The sequence below is a fragment of the Sesamum indicum genome, linkage group LG3 (genome assembly GCF_026168435.1).
Source record: "Sesamum indicum cultivar Baizhima isolate 11 linkage group LG3, ASM2616843v1, whole genome shotgun sequence".
Lineage (NCBI taxonomy): Eukaryota > Viridiplantae > Streptophyta > Magnoliopsida > Lamiales > Pedaliaceae > Sesamum > Sesamum indicum.
In genome coordinates this window covers 4,501,608-4,514,725 of record NC_142659.1, presented here as the reverse complement: position 1 = coordinate 4,514,725, position 13,118 = coordinate 4,501,608, and the positions used below count along the sequence as shown (strand labels likewise).

The 13,118-nt window shown below is 31.0% G+C and overlaps 1 protein-coding gene across 2 annotated transcripts; it reads right to left on the bottom strand.

Moving 5' to 3' along the window:
- Window positions 1–6,102: 6,102 nt before the first annotated feature.
- LOC105157422 (putative late blight resistance protein homolog R1A-3) lies at window positions 6,103–12,836 on the bottom strand. Of its 2 annotated transcripts, XM_088878840.1 has the most exons (3): window positions 12,680–12,836; window positions 11,642–11,952; window positions 6,103–8,969 (listed from the first exon to the last, which is right to left on the bottom strand). In XM_088878840.1, exons 2-3 carry the CDS (start codon window positions 11,762–11,764, stop codon window positions 6,276–6,278), a joined length of 2,817 nt encoding a protein of 938 aa, XP_088734966.1. In that variant the 5' UTR covers window positions 11,765–11,952; window positions 12,680–12,836; the 3' UTR covers window positions 6,103–6,275. The 2 variants fall into 2 exon arrangements, with proteins under 2 accessions (XP_088734966.1, XP_011072134.1); XM_011073832.3 differs by lacking the exon at window positions 12,680–12,836 and having other exon boundaries at window positions 11,642–12,059.
- Window positions 12,837–13,118: the final 282 nt, after the last annotated feature.

The window sequence follows — 13,118 nt, the reverse complement described above, 5'->3', positions numbered from 1 at the left end:
AACGATTTTCCCTGAGGTTTGATATAATTATGAATACTCTCTCGTTATTTGAAAAATTACAAATATCCCTGATGTTTGATGAAATTATGTAATCCTTGGATGGAGGTATATAAAATTATCAACTCTGCCTTTACTGTATTTTCTTTTATTTTTTTCAGAAAAAGCTTAACAAAAACTTATAAAACAATCTAAACGGGATGGATGAAAAAATTTTAAAAATTCTAAAAAGTTATCAACTTAGTTCATAAAAAAATTATAATTTTTAATCCACAAGAACATTTTGATCAGTTCACCATAAAAAAATAGATGTAGTAATATTGGTTATTTATCTTTTGAAATGGTAGCAATTTTGGTCCTTAACCCCAACTAGTGTCTATGTTAACCTTTTGTAATAAAAACTCAATAATCACATCCCATGCTCTTCGTAACATCCACAAATTTTTAATATATAATTATGGAATTAATTGATAAATATTTATATAATTTAATTAATTGATAAATAAATTATAAATTTAAAATTTAATTTTAATAAAATTTGAACGAGAAAATTGGAGCTTTATAAAGTATTTGGGAATAAATTATATATAAAAACAAAAAAAGGAATGTAACGAATATTTTGAAAAAGATTAAAAAGAACAAGAAAAAGTAAAAGAGTGAGGATGGCGGTGTCAATTTTATACACACACACATATTTTCGGTCACATACAGGTACCAAAAAAAATTATTACAATTATTATTAATTTATATAATTATATTATTAATTAGTATCTTTACTAAGTGTAACTTATACTGTTCGATTGAATATTTAATCAGAAAGTTTTATGAGTTTGAATAATTATAAATTAGTGATTAGTAAATATTTCAATTAAATTAGAGATGTTATAATTAATGATTTAAATTACTTAATTTATTAGATTTAATTATTTCTATAGTTGATTTGTTCAACTTAATAGGATTGATTAATCAGATATTTAATTATATGGGTAGAAATTTTTAATTAGTTTTTTTATAATAGCGAAAAACTGATGAAAAATAGATAAGGATATTAGAAAATTATATTTGAAAACTATTATAAAGTTATATTTGAAACTATGATATTCATTAGAAAGGAACATAAGAGTTTTGATATAATTTAATCCAGAAATGCTATTGAGAATGGTAGCTATAATAAGATGAGGGGTTTACTATAAAATATATTTATATAAGTTAATTAATAAACTATATACGTCTTTAAGAAGCTTAGATTGTCTAGATATTTAGAAAAAACGGAACGAAGATTTGAAAAATGTCGATAGTAATAAAATATTAAAAGATTATTGAAAATTGTACAATAATATATTCTATTTGGAAATTGTGATATTTTTATTATATTGATTATATATATGAATTATAATTTATTATAGGATATGAGGATAAAGTAGAGGGCTGAATAATTTCTCTGCTAATTAAATAACTATAAGATCAAGATTAGTAAATAATCAGTATTATCTATATATGTTTCTCTTTTCTTATGATACTTCTTTTATGTAAGTCCGTGACTCGTGCTAAAATGGCTAAATAGCACTTTACCTCTCTGTATTTTGTTGAAATTGCTAAAAAACCCTTTGTGTTTTAGAAATAGGCTAACACCCCCCTGTATTTTTGTAAAACTCAACAAAAAAAAAAAAAAATGCCTTCAATTAGTAATTAAAGAAAAGTGCATTACATGCGCTCCTGTGTGTTTGGGGGTGTTTTTTTAGCTACTTTTGACCTTATTTTTTAGTTGTTTTGACTAAAATACCCTTATGGTATTTACATATATGTACATTTTTACTTGTTTTGAGTGATTTTTTTTGTATTTTCAACTATATAAAAAAATAAAATATTTTTAAATATAATTACTTAAAAATATAAAAGAAGTATGTAAATTTTTAAATTTTATAATTTAAATTGAAATACTAAATTAAAATCATACAATAAAAATTAATATAATTCATTTTTCAAATTTTGAAATATCTTAACTAACATAAATGGTAATAATTATAAAAATTATATAATATTAATAATCTAAATTATTATTTAGTGAATATTATTTAAATAAATTTAAATTATTGTTTAGGTAAAAATATTCAAATAATTTATATTTAAATTTAAATTTTTTACAATTATTAAAACTGAAATTTAATTATATTTAAAAAAATTTCAATGAATTATTTTAAATTTAATTAATGTAATTTTTTATTTATTTCAAGATTTAAAATTTAGAAAATAAAAAAATTATAAAAAAAAAGAAATGGGCGACGGCGGTGGTGACCGTGGCATCCACCGTCGCCCAAAGTGCAACGCTCCTAGAATTGTTGCGTTGTCGCCCAGATCTGCGGAGGCGATGGGGTGACGGCGTCGCTCTGTGGGAGGCGCCTGGTGGGGAGGGTGGCGGGGGTTGGGGGATGGAGAGGGCAGCCGGTGGTCGGGGGTGGGGGTGGGTTAACTTTTTTTAATTTATTTTTTTCATAATATATGTTTAAAATTAGTAAAATATGAACCCCTGATTTCTTTTATAAAATTTAAAATTCAATGGTTAAGATTAATTGATTAGATCTTACGGCTCTGATATACTCAATATAGATCGAACGATTACTAAAATAAAAAACAATATATATTAAATAAGGGTATGATAGTCATTTTTTTTAAAAAAAATTAACGCCGTTAGTTATATTTAACGTAGAGGGGCAATTGAACTACATTTAAGAAAACACAGGGGGTTTTTAGCCTATTTTTAAAATAGAGGGGTCTTTAGCCGACTTTTTAAAACACAGGGGGATTTTATGCATTTTAGCCCGCTGAAACTGATTTATGTGGAATTGTATAGGTGGGAGATAATTTAATTTAAATGATTATGTTATGAAAGTAAAATGAGAAAATTCATTGAAGTATTACATTGGTTAAATAATGTGTTGTTGGTGCTTGTAAATGAAAATGTATCGGTATGTGACAAAATAAAAAGAAAAATGTAAATTTTGTTGTGTCTACTCACGAGAATTAGGTCAAAGTTATGCATTCCAATCCGGTTGGGCCAGTATGCCGTTTTCTCTTTATTTGGTGATGGAAATAGGAAACATTTTGGGGATGTATAAAGTAATGAAATGTGGATAACTGTGAGTTAATTATAAAAATATTATTCTGTGGTGTTTGATGTGCATATATATAATATCTTGGGGATGAGAAGTTATATATACTTGTGGTGACGATGAGGTTACGTATGCATACTGAGTAGGGACTGTACTATGTGCATATTATATATATACATATATATATATATAAATGTATAAATAGGACTTACTTTAAGTATTATATTTAGGATAGATATAGTCGTAATGCTGTTAGAGGGTGTAGCACTCTTAGTCAAGCCCAACATGCTCCCGGAATATAATTAGGCCTTTATAAATTCCATGCCTTGGTTGAACCGCATTGCCATTGGTACCAAACATTTGATTTTATGGACTTCTTTCAACTACACTACTGCAATAGATGGTTCGCGATTGATTTCTTCAACAACAAATACGGTGAGAAATTTGTAATACACCAAGATTGGGGTTAGAATACAAGTAATGAGAGATTAATTGGATCAATTTCTAAAATGCTATGGTTCTCAATATTATGATAAAAAGGAACCGATTGGTGTGATTCCATACTCCTTGTGATACCTGCAAAAATATTTAGATTTTGGTAGTTGGGGACCTTTCTATGAGCATTTAGGCTATTGTAAAGCGGGAAGTCAGTAGCTGGTTTCTTAGCCAGAGACTAGGCCTCAACGAACGTCTCGAAGTTAGGGAAGTGTAGATCAATCCTATTGGAGCCTAGCAGGAATCTGCTCGATGATGCCTTGGATTTCTGGTGTTCTACCTCTTTCCAGGTGGAAAAAGAGTCCTACTATGCTTGCTTGAGAACCACGGAGGGTCGAATTGATGGTTTCTATTATGAACTGATGAAGGTGCTCACAGAAGAGCGGCTTCATAGCAATCGGTTTAGTTGTCGAGTCAGAGCTAGGGCTGGAGCTAGAGCACTTGCTGCTCCTAAGGTCGGATCTGGAGGTGGAATAGTAGAACCAACTGTAGCTGGGAGGGAAACCTTTTCCTCATTGGATCCCTTGTCACCTCTATTGTCTAAATTGGCCATTTCTTATGTGAAAACTCAAGTGTTCCCATAGACGATGCCAATGACGCATTTTAAATTTTTTGCCACACCACAAGATTGAAGGATTTTCAAGAAAAATTCTTAGATCAATGGAGACTAACCCTGTAAAACAAAGGTCAACACTCTGATGCTTAAATTAGTAACTAATGCGTACCAGATTTTTTGACACACCTGAATCCCAAGCTCATTTACCATCAATTTATTTGGACCCACCTGGAGATATTTCAGTATGGCATATCTATGTGTTGACAAGCTATATGATTTGTCCATCCAATTGTATGGTGATATGTTCGACTGAAATGGGCTTATTTCTTAGCCTGCCAATTTAGTAACGTAAGAGGTAAGCCTATGAGCTTTGCCTCCTTATTGGATTTTGCAAAGAGCCCACCAATTACAACAATTGGCAGAGGAAGTCCAAGGCAATCTAGCAATATTCCTTCCAATTTTTTCCAACTGTGGATAAGAGCAACTTTTTGTGCAAAAGTTTTTTCACATAGTAAATCCCAACTATTATCCTCATCCAAAAAATTCATTGTGAAATAATCATTGTGAGAGCCTAAGGGACAACCCACATCCAACATCCTAGTAGTCACCGAAATTTGGCTTCCATTCCCATCATTTAGAAAGAACCGCTTGAAATCATACCAAGCTTCGATACTCCACACATCATCCATAATAATTAAATACCTTCTTCCAGATAAAAGTTTGTGCAAACGTTCTCCCAATTTAGCTACTCCTAGTTGATCTGTGCTATACCTTCTTCCAGGTAAAGTTTGTGCAAACGTTCTCCAATTTTGCTACCCCTAGTTGATATGTGCTACCTACTTTATCTTTTTCGTATTTGGAAAAGTATTTTAGAAGAATTTCTCGAACGTTGTATTGTTGAGATATTGTAAACCAAATGTTTACATCAGAACCATAGACAATATGTAGATGTTTAAAAGCATTTTCGGCTATAGTTGTCTTACCAATGGCTCCCATCCCGAGGACTGGGAGGATCCGGAGATTACATTCATTTCTAATAAGCTCATCCACGACCTGACACAATTGTTCATCAAAGCCCACCATAGTATTCTCGTCACGGGAAGGTTGTTCGATCGATAGAACTCACAGGCTCATAAACTATAGATGGTTGTTGTTTTTGGACAGAATCCATAGGCACAGAAACTATAGATGGTTGTTGTTCTTGGACAATGAGTACTGCTAATAGTCAATAAAATTTTTCTTTTTTTCATAACATATTAATTTCTCGTTTTTTCCATGCTTCTCGAAACTTTTTGAATGTTTTTTAGAAGAATTATATGAAGGCAACGATTGCTAAAATATTGTTATAAATTGTATTTATTTAATCAATGCATATATATGTATTTGAGGGGTTTTCAATTTTAAATTTTTGTTAGTTTGAATTTTAATTTAATTTGCTTCCTTCAAGAGATTTGTAGTTTGTTGAATTATTATAAATTACACCATTTTATTAAATTATTATAATTTGTACTTATATAATCTATTGATATATAATGTATTATATATTACATATATATGTATATAATAAAGTCCAGAGCAACCGGTTTTTTTTTTAATTCGACCGGACCAATAACCCAATAGTTTGACTGATTCGATCCCTTATTGACTATGTTGAAATTATATATTAATAAAGGCTTATGAATAAATAAACCAGAAACATTTTTTTTTATAGGAATAAATTTGCCCTTCTCATTATGATTATCTTTCTTGTGGTAACATATTTCCAAATATATTTTTTGATTAAATTAATCAGATTGTTTCTTTAGATTAAAATTTGAATAGATATTTGGATATAAATATTAATTAAGATTCGAATAAATAATAATTTATTTTCAGCTTAATTATATCAACTACCCCGTGTATATAAGGGGTGACAAAATAAATGTAGAATATAGTTAAAAAAAATTATGAAACTCCAATTCTGGAGCAATTTCATCACAACTCAAATGTCACATGCAATACAATACAAAGAGAAATATAGTTAAATGTAATTAAAATAAAAATGCCAAAAGAAATCCCAAAGTAATTTCATCACAACTCAAATATCACAAACGATACGATGATATCATATTTGATTTCTAGTGGCTATAAGGAAACTTTAACATCTGTTCTTCATCGGAGTCTAAAAGAGAAAGATCGGAGTCTGAAAATACTTGTTCTTCACCGACTTGTTTTCCATCTACATAAACTTTAAGACTCTCATTTCCTTTCTCCTTTTGGTCTTTTACTATTTCCACTGCCGAATTCTTAGCAAACTCACTGCACCGATCCAAATGAATGGACTGTAGTGTGTATATATCTCCAATGCTTAAAGGGATCTCTTTCAATTCATACATCTCTTCTAGGTACAACCCATGCAGATTGGGAAAATGAATATCCTCTGCTCCCCACTGCTCCAAATTATGATTCGTAATGCTCAGCACTTTCAGCCCAAGAAATCCCCCTTCAATTGGACTCCACTCTGGCCCTTTGAATGCATCATCCAATTTAAGCACCTCAAGATTGGGCAACGAAGAACCAATTATCGTCATCTTTTCCCAAGGAAATATGCATCTTGACAAACTCAATTTCTTAAGTGAAGTTGGGAAGCCGATGTCCTCCAAGCGACAATAATTATACCTTAAAGAGAATGATTCAAGTTTATTGAACAACGCAAGTTTATCCAACGACAACGGCCAAATGACATGTAGTTTCTTCAAATTTGGAATTCTTTTAACAACCTCCTCACTACACCTAAAACATCTTGATGAGCGAAGTGTACTCAGGTTTTCTAAGATAGTGGAATCTTGCCCCTCCAGTACATCAGGCAAGCTACTATTAATACTCAAACGCCTAAGTTTTGGCATCTCCCAAACTTCGGACAACCAAAGTGCCTTTGAATAACCAAGATCCAAAATTTGTAGATTCCAAAGTAAGGAAATTGTACCAGGAAGTATACGTTTCTGATTCTTTTCGCTCCGATCATATCCTTCAACCTTAAGGTATCGTAATTTTGTGTGTAGTGGAAATGTTACATCGGATTCATCATGTACTGATTCGAATACTTTCACCCATCTGAATTTATTAAGATTTTGATACATATTATTACACGCCTCGCACACTGATGGACTGGCAACTTTTGTTGATTGTAAGCCAATAAGAACTTCTTGAAGATGTATCTTATTCTGTCTATACTGCTTGTGACTACATAGAAAGCAAACATCACCGTCATTCGATACTGAAAAAGGAATTTTTTGTGCTCTAGGGATACAAATGAAACGTTCTCTCTCAGATTCTCTAAAACACAACTCCCTTAGAATATCATGAACACTACATCTTTTTATTTTTCCAGTATCCGTCCATTTACGAATCAAAATTAGATTTCTATCAGCAAGATCCTTCAAGTATTCCTTTGCAGCTTCTTTCACGCTTTTACCTCCTACTGGCTTTAGAAACCCCTCACCGATCCATGATTTTATCAGATTAGAGGCTTCAATCCGTTCATCTTCAGGAAAAACTCTCATATAAAGAAAACATGGTTTAAGATACATCGGCAAACTGTTATAACTCAAAGATAATATTTTTAAACAATAATCATCATCTCCAGAATTGACAAATGAGGTTACGTTCTTTGCAACAAACTTCCAATATTCCCGTGTATTATTGGATTTTGCAAGGAGCCCACCAATTACAACAATTGCCAGAGGAAGTCCGCGGCAACATCTAGCAATATTCCTTCCAATTTCTTCCAACTCTGGATAAGGACAACTTTTTCGTGCAAAAGCTTTTTCACATAGTAAATCCCAACTTTTATCGTTGTCTAAAAAGTTCACTGTGAAATAATGATTGTCAAAGCCTAAAGGACGAGCCACATCCAACAATCTAGTAGTCACCAAAATTCGACTTCCATTCGTATTATCAGGGAAGGACATTTTAAAATCTTCCCATGCTTTGATACTCCACAAATCATCCAAAACAATCAAATACCTTTCACCAAATAAAAGTTTGTGAAAGGATTCTCCTAATTTAGCTAGGTCTAGTTCATCTGCTGCACTTGCTTTGAGCTTTTTGGCATTTATAAGGTACTTTAGAAGAACATCCCGAACGCTATATTGTTGAGATATTGTAAACCAAATGCGTATATCAAAGCGATTGATAATATATGGATGGTCAAATACATTTTGAGCTAGAGTTGTCTTACCAATGCCTCCCATCCCGACGATTGGGAGGATCCGAAGATCAGATTCATCTCTCGTAAGCTCATCCACGACCTGAAGCAAGCGTTCATCAAATCCCACCATAGTATTCTTGTCACTGGAAGAAGGTGCGGTAGAACCCATAGACGCAGAAACTATAGGAGGCTGTTCTTGGATGTCAACCCCTTCCTCTTTAACCATCACCAACTTTTCCGTGATGGAATCAATCTTTTTAATAATTTTGTCGATATCTTGACGGAAGGATGAGAGAGCAGCCACATGATGAGTTTTATCTTGAGATCTTTGAAGAAGTTGATTCACCACGTGGAAGTCAATGACATCGTCGGCTTCATCGGCAACAACAGCTAGTTGCCTGGCCAGATCTTCCAATTCTGGGCTAATTCTTTGGGAATGAAGTTCAAGAAAGTGCTGCAAGAAGAGAACTTTTTGGTGCAAGCTCTGGATCTGTTCCTTGTCCAGATGAAGCCGATGTCGACGAGAAGGATGTTGAACATTGTCGAGAACATCAGTGAGAGAAACCAAAGATGCATAAGCTGCTACAGCCATTTGAATATGTGATTGTTGTCTGCTCAAGTACTGAAAGATAAGGAAGACAGACAATAAATCCTGGAATATGGACAAAGAACGCGTACACTATATTTGACCTGCCGGAGTTGTCGTTCATGTCACATGATTTCTGTTCAGCCGCCAGAATATTTTCTTTCTTTATTCAGTATAATACTCTTTATTGTGATAGTCATTTTTCCAAACATACTGTCTTATTTAATCAGCCGCCAGAATACAGAGGTTCTAATCTATTGGCTCGTATTAATTACTTTTTATATTCTACTTATTTACTCTTATTAATTATTTTTTATACTAGCTTTTATAAATAATATACTTACTAAATAATACACTTATTAACATTCACAAAGTATATAAGATTTCTTTTATAATAAAATCCATCATAAATACATACACGCACTCTTAACCTTCTATAAATATTATAGACATCTATACTATTATAAAAGAAAATCTTTTAGCGTACGATTTTTAAAAACTCAAATTTATCCTTTATTTCATTTCTTCTCTTTAAAAAAATTTGATCAAATTAGTGATTTTAATATATTTTAATAATCTCAAAATTATATTTTTTCCCTCTTAACTACCCATACTCCACATATTTCTCTCACTTACTTCTACATATTTATTATAATTTATTATTTTTACAAATTTTATTTTTTTTATCATCTTGCACTAAAATTATTTTTTTATATGTTCGCAGAAACTGCGTGCAATGATAACTAATCAATTTTAAAAGAAAGTCACTCTTGACTAATAAGATTAATTAGACATAAATTATTTTTAAAAAAAAAGAATACAAAACACTTCCGGTGTGTCAATGGTAACTTTTCCCTTTTTTTCCTATGCACTAATCACTACCACATCAATATGTAAATTTGAATTAAATAACAAAAATATATTTAAGAATTCATACATAGAAAAAATTATTTATTTTATTACGCTACCTTTATTTTGAATTATTAATTAGGATATTCCACTTAATTACATTTCATTTTTTATTTACTTTGTTTTGAATTAACCCGATATTAGCAGCTAAAGCTAGCTACTATAGCTTATTATGATTAAATTACAATTCTAAAGTTATCAGTACCACTTAAATCTTATCACGACAAATAAAGAACGCCTTAATATATACATTTTGAATTGACGAGTAAAATATATGTAAATTTTTAGATAAATTTCAACGACACTTCACATTTTAATTTTGATAAAATTTAACTTAAGGGTTTTTTCTTTTTGTTGTTATACTTTCAATAAAATAATGCAATAGTACATTTTAAAAAAAATATAAGTAAAATATTTTAAATTTAAATCTAAACATCTTTGGAGGATAAATAATAATGTCAATCAACATGTGTTTTTAAGTTATTTTATAACCTTTCTAAAAATAAACACCATAATTGGTCTCTTAAATTTGTATTTTGAATTACTTTAACCACTTAAATTTAGATGTTATTTTACGTTAGTTCTTTTGACTATTTTTTGAGGAAAATTTAGCCGGAATTGTTTTTTTTATTTTTTTATTTTTTTAAGTTCAGTCCATTAAGTTTTAAATTATATCATATTGATAAGAAAATTATTACAACTTCCCACCTAAAGTGTTGGGTGTCGGTGTCTTGGACTGATGCAAATCCAGGACAAATGTGTTTTGGTTGTGAAAGATACAGATGAAGATTTTGTATAACCCAATAAATACTCGTAATAATATTTTATAAAACTCTATTCAGACCCTATCCATAGAATACTGTGCACTTCCAATGAGTGGCTAGAGTTGAAGCACTTTTTGGGTCAATATTGGCTGATGAGATGGATACAAGATTTGATGTTTCCTTTAAATTAGGTTGTATTTGAATTTAATGATTTCAAAATATGGATTTTAAAATTCTTAATAATAAATCTTTTGAATTTGTTTAGATTATTTAAAATTTAAAGGATTTCGAATCATTCAATTTTAATTTTAAATCATATTTTGTTGATAAATTTTAATTCTTTACAAATTAAGTTGATCGGGGCCGAATGTGGTCATCCCCTTGTCATCGCACTATGCGAGCTTGATGCGTAACCCAGACGAATAGGTGGTCCGTAAAAGAAAGAGAAGTTTGTTAGATTTAATGAATAGTTCCCAATTAAAATCCTCCGACTTTGATCAACCCAAAGTTGAGATGGTGAAATACAATAGAAAGTGGAGGTATATGTTTTGTTGTTTGCGCAAGTACTCAAAGATAAGGAAGACTACTGACTATAAATTGACTTTGGTGCACATAATAATTGAGACTTTGTATCCTTTTTTGACCAAGACTTTTGAAATCCTCATATTGAGAAATCTTATTTAGATATTAAAATTAAATTAAATTTTTAATTATAATATTGTTTTTTCTTAATTCTAGAACTTACACGACAAAAAATTTAAACTTTTACAACATTATAAACGACTATAACTTGAAAACATGATAAATCAATATTACTAACTACTGTTAAACAAAACCAAAGTAAATTTTTTTCCTACGATTAATAAATATTTCCTATGATTTTTAGTTATAGAAAAATATTTGTCATGATTTTGACCATAGCTAATATTTTGACCACATTTGCAAAAACAACGACCAATTGTGATTGCTAAGCCGTGATTAATAAAATCAATTCAAATAAAATATTAAATCAATTAATTAGATTATTATGCATACCTTGCATTGTGGAGGCTGATGTAATACCTCTGGGTCGGGGAAGTAGCGGCCCTGGTGGTGGTGGTGGCGGCGGTGCATCCCACAGCCAGGCCGGGGCCTATAAACTACTGGCCCCCGCCACATCTGACCCTACTGCGCCGGAGTCAGCAGGAATCGGCAGGGGCTGGGACACAGCCTTCGATGATAGGGGCCGCTGGCGCAACTGTAGACGGCTCATCCTCGGGAGGGTTGGGAAGGCCACTGTTGCGGGCGCGACCACGACCTCAGCCACGTCCTCGTCCCGAGGAAAGCGGAGCACCATTTGTTATTATCTAATTTAAAAAATTTTAAAATTTATTTATTGATTAATTTTTAAAAATTTTATTACAATGTTAATAATTTTATTAAAATTCCCATTTTCACAAAAAATTATAACGTAATTTCAAAAATTTCATTTAGGTGAATAACTCTCCTAAAAATTGCATTGTAGTCCTTAAATTTCTAAATATTTTTCTAAACGTACATTAAGGTCCTCTAACTTCCTAAAACATTCATTTAGGTGAATAATTTTCCTCAAAATTGCATTGTAGTCCTTAAATTTTTTAAAATTTCATAAAATTTCTATTTTCCTAAAATTACATTAAATTCCTCTAATTTTCTAAAAAATTTATTTAGGTGAATAATTTTTTTAAAAAATTACATTGTAGTCCTTACATTTCTAAAAATTTTAAAATTACATTAAAGTCCTCTAATTTCCTAAAAAAATTCATTTAGGTGAATAATTTTCCTGAAAATTACACTGTAGTCCTTTGTTTTTAAATAGTTTTATTAAAATTCTTATTTATATAAATTACATTAAGGTCCTAAAATTATAGAAAATAAAAAATTTTCAGAAATCATCCAAAATTTTCAGAACTTTTTTTAAAATTACAGAAAATGTTCAAGAAAAAATTCATACATTTTCAAAAATTCCTGAAATTAATTTAAAATTACAAAAATTCCCAGAAAAAAGAAAACTAAATCAAACAAAAAAAAAATACAAAGAAAAGGGGGATTTACCTGGTGGTGGGGTCAGCTGACGACGGCGGTGGGGGCGGCGGGAGGTAGGGCTGGGCAGTGTGGGCTGGGGGAGGTGGGGCACGAGCAAAGAGAGAAAGAAAGAGAGAGAGAGAAAGTGAGAGAGAGGGGTGGGGCAAGGGGTAGGGCTGGGGAGGCGGGGAGAGAGAGAGAAGGAAGAACGGGAGAAGAAAAAAAAATCTGCAAAGTATGTATATATATATATATAATTTTCGAACTGCCATGGCCATTCTGGAGAGAGTTACAAAATTCAAAATACCATTACAAAAATCGTTACAAATTATGTAGTGTAAGATATTCATTTAAAAAACTGTTAAAAAAATCGTTACAATAGAATGGTATGATGTCGTTTTTATAATTACAGTTACAAATGCCATTACAAACATCATTATATTTAATTAATTAATTTTATTGAAAATTA